At 41.9% G+C, this 3,009-nt stretch overlaps 1 protein-coding gene across 1 annotated transcript; it reads right to left on the reverse strand.

Annotated features, from left to right (window-relative positions):
- On the reverse strand, positions 1-2,002 carry LOC147880299 (linamarin synthase 2-like). Its single transcript, XM_087371346.1, has 2 exons — positions 1,455-2,002; positions 1-1,208 (listed from the first exon to the last, which is right to left on the reverse strand). The coding sequence occupies exons 1-2, from the start codon at positions 1,963-1,965 to the stop codon at positions 262-264; spliced, it is 1,458 nt and encodes a 485-aa protein (XP_087227472.1). The 5' UTR covers positions 1,966-2,002; the 3' UTR covers positions 1-261.
- Between the last annotated feature and the right edge of the window lie 1,007 nt (positions 2,003-3,009).

Raw genomic sequence — 3,009 nt, forward strand, 5'->3', positions numbered from 1 at the left:
TAACCAAATTGCCTAAAATTTTGCAAAATTTTCAAAGTCCACATAATATTTTTTAGAGGTGAAAACGAAAATGTTTTAAGGTCATTGCTTGCAAGACCATAATAACACTTGATAGACCATATCCATATTTTGACGTGTACTACAAGCCGGCTCTAAGTTCTAAAACTGGATCCGTGCAGGGTCACGCCAAATTCCAATAATCTTATTTGACTTTGAATAAAGCGAGGAGAGCTGGAAATGGTAAAGTCACTAAGGAGAGTTCTAAGTTCCTCGAGCTTTTAAGTTGAGTATAAACTCTCTAAATTCTTCAATATTTTTTACCGAAGAACACGGAGTATCAGGAACAACAGCTCTCCTCGCAGCGGCCTTCATTTCCTCTATCCTTTTCCTCCTTGCCTCTCTGCTTCCTTCGTCCTCCCCTTCCATTATCGCCCTCACGCCCTCCTCTACTCCCTCCTTGCTTATTTCCACTCCCCCCTCCTTTCTCAACCGTAGTGCCAAACCATTCCTCCACTTTTCTGCTATAAACCCTGAATTCAGCTTCTGATCTGCGTGCTTTGGCCATCCCAACAACGGAACCCCAAAGTAGATCCCCTCAATCGTCGAGTTCCAGCCACAATGGGTAAAGAATCCACCCACAGCTTGGTGAGCCAGCACAGACAGCTGCGGTGCCCAATCTATAACCATTCCGCGGTCATGAATGCGGGAGAGGAAGCCCTCTGGTAAAATGTCTGCAACGCTACCTTCCTCAGACTCCGGGCGAAGGACCCAGAGGAATGGATGTCGACTTGACTCGAGGCCCAGAGCTAGCTCGTGGACTTCCTCAGGAGAAAGTGTAGTAAAACTACCAAAAGCTACGTATAAGACAGAAAAGGGGGCATGTTTATCCAGCCAGAGCAAGCACGTTTCGTCCGCTTTAAACAAACTGGTTTCGACAGACTCGGCGGAAGGAAGCAAAGGACCCACAGGATAGATAGAAAGCTTCTGTTCTCGTAGTCCATCTATGATCTCGCTTTCCAGCTCATAGAACGTGTATATCACAGCGCAAGCTGCCTCCCTCAAGCGTCTGAAGGGGCCGACTGCGAATTCAAAGGCAGGATCTGTAATGTCCTCCGCACGCAGAAACTCAGGAAGATCTCTCCGGTAGATGGGCGATATACCAGGAATACATGTGATTACTGATTCTTCTTTGTCGCCGTCGTCAATATCTGTATTCGGTAGGGGAGGATGTGCAGAATTAAGCTCAAAAGTCAGCCAGTGGTCTGCAGAAACTGCGTTGAGTCTACAAGCCATCTACTAGGTAAAAAACTCCACATATATTCCAATTGAAAGCGAAGACGGGGACGATATTCTTTCGGACTTCCAGTACGCTCAGTTACCAGTGCGATATGAACATCTGCAAAAACAGCTAGCAAAAAGAATTGCAGACTACTTCATGTAATTAAGTGTCGCACCTTTGATTGGAACAAGCCCCTTGGAGATTAGCAGAGGAGCGTGAAAGAGATAAGAAAATGCTGTGGCACTGGATGACCAGAAATCGACGCGGGGAAGTCCATGTTTGTCGGCAACGCTTTGTGACCAGCCGAGAAAACTATGGGAGACGATGCTGGAGACAGGGGGCTCCTCCCGACTGAGTTTCTCCAGGAGCGAATCAAAGCCCTGTTCAAGGTTGGCAACAGATTGGACAATTTGTGCAACAGAGGGTCTAGTACTGTTCTGATCTGGGGGCATAACATCGGGGATGGCAGCAATACGGAGGTGAGGGTTGGATCCAGAGGTATCGGAGTCATGAGATTGTTGGCGGCGATTAAGGAGGAGAGAGTAGTTACGCTGAGAGTGGAGAAAGGTGATGAGAATATCGGGAGAGGCCAAGCGGGTGGCGAATTGGAACATGGGGTTAATGTTGCCGACGGAAGGCCATGTCAACATGACAAGGTGCGCACGATACTTGGAGTTGGAAGCCATATCTCCTCAAGAGATTTCGAAAGGAGTGCTACTCAATGACTTTCCTTTGTATTATGTATGTGTGTGTGTGTGTGAGAGAGAGAGAGAGAGAGGGCACACGAGAAGGAAGACACTCGTCGCTATGTATAAACTCCATCCTTAGATTTTTCATTCATAAAATGTATCTTTTTTTAATCTCTTTAAAAAATCATTTTAAATACTTTCTTATGTACATTAAATTTTGTAAATTCTAGAAATTAAAAATATCCTTTTGTTGAACTCAGTTGATAAGGTTACATAAGATGAGTGACCCCCTCGAGACATTTTTGCTTACCAATACAAACATTATTGGGTATCAATACAAATACCTTCAACTTGTAACTTACAAGTTTTTGTTAAAATTTTGGAGGCTTTTTCAGAACTAAAATGGCCTCAAAATCAGGAACCTTTTTTTTTAATTTTCAAGGTTTTCTTTTAGACTTAACAATTCACCTAACATGGCGGCAAAATTAGAAACCGTCTTTCCAAAATTTCAAGGTTTTCTTTTAGATTTAACAATTCACCTAATACTAAACCTCGGTTTTTTGGTGGACACTTGGTGAGCATGTGAAAGTGCATTAGAAGCATACGTTTTCTTAAGTGTGCACATAAAAATATGTAATCATACATATACTTTTTATCTAATAAATTTCTAGAAATGCACACACAAAGCTTTTTAATTCTCAAATTCATAAAATTCTTTTTAAAAAGAATAATTGGCTATAGCACCTATACGTAAGCAGAGTTTAAACAATACACATTATAGTCACATGGTATGTAAGGTTTTCTCTTGGGGGATGCACCATTAAGAAATCCTAGGTATCCTGTGCGTTTAAGGGATATTAGAAAAACCCCTTACTAAAAAAAAATTCCCAATAAAAACACCCATCTTTTCTTATGAACTAATGGATTTTTTTCTAAAGTTGAATAAAAAACCCCCTCCTATTATTGTAAACTTGTTAAGTTTTTTTTCCAAAAGTGGAATTAAAATACCCCTCTCTTTGAATGCACGTGGTAGACTAAAAT

This window comes from Dipteris shenzhenensis, chromosome 32, assembly GCF_047967505.1.
Source record: "Dipteris shenzhenensis isolate YYH24624 ecotype China chromosome 32, Dip_SZ_1.0, whole genome shotgun sequence".
NCBI lineage: Eukaryota > Viridiplantae > Streptophyta > Polypodiopsida > Gleicheniales > Dipteridaceae > Dipteris > Dipteris shenzhenensis.

What these genes read in the sequence shown, in the direction of transcription:
- LOC147880299 (XM_087371346.1), bottom strand. Translation starts at nt 1,965, where the DNA reads ATGGCTTCCAACTCCAAGTATCGTGCGCACCTTGTCATGTTGACATGG. An exon ending in GGGGCTTGTTCCAATCAAAG is followed by an intron (nt 1,209 to 1,454) that starts GTGCGACACTTA and finishes TACCGAATACAG; the next exon opens with ATATTGACGACGGCGACAAA.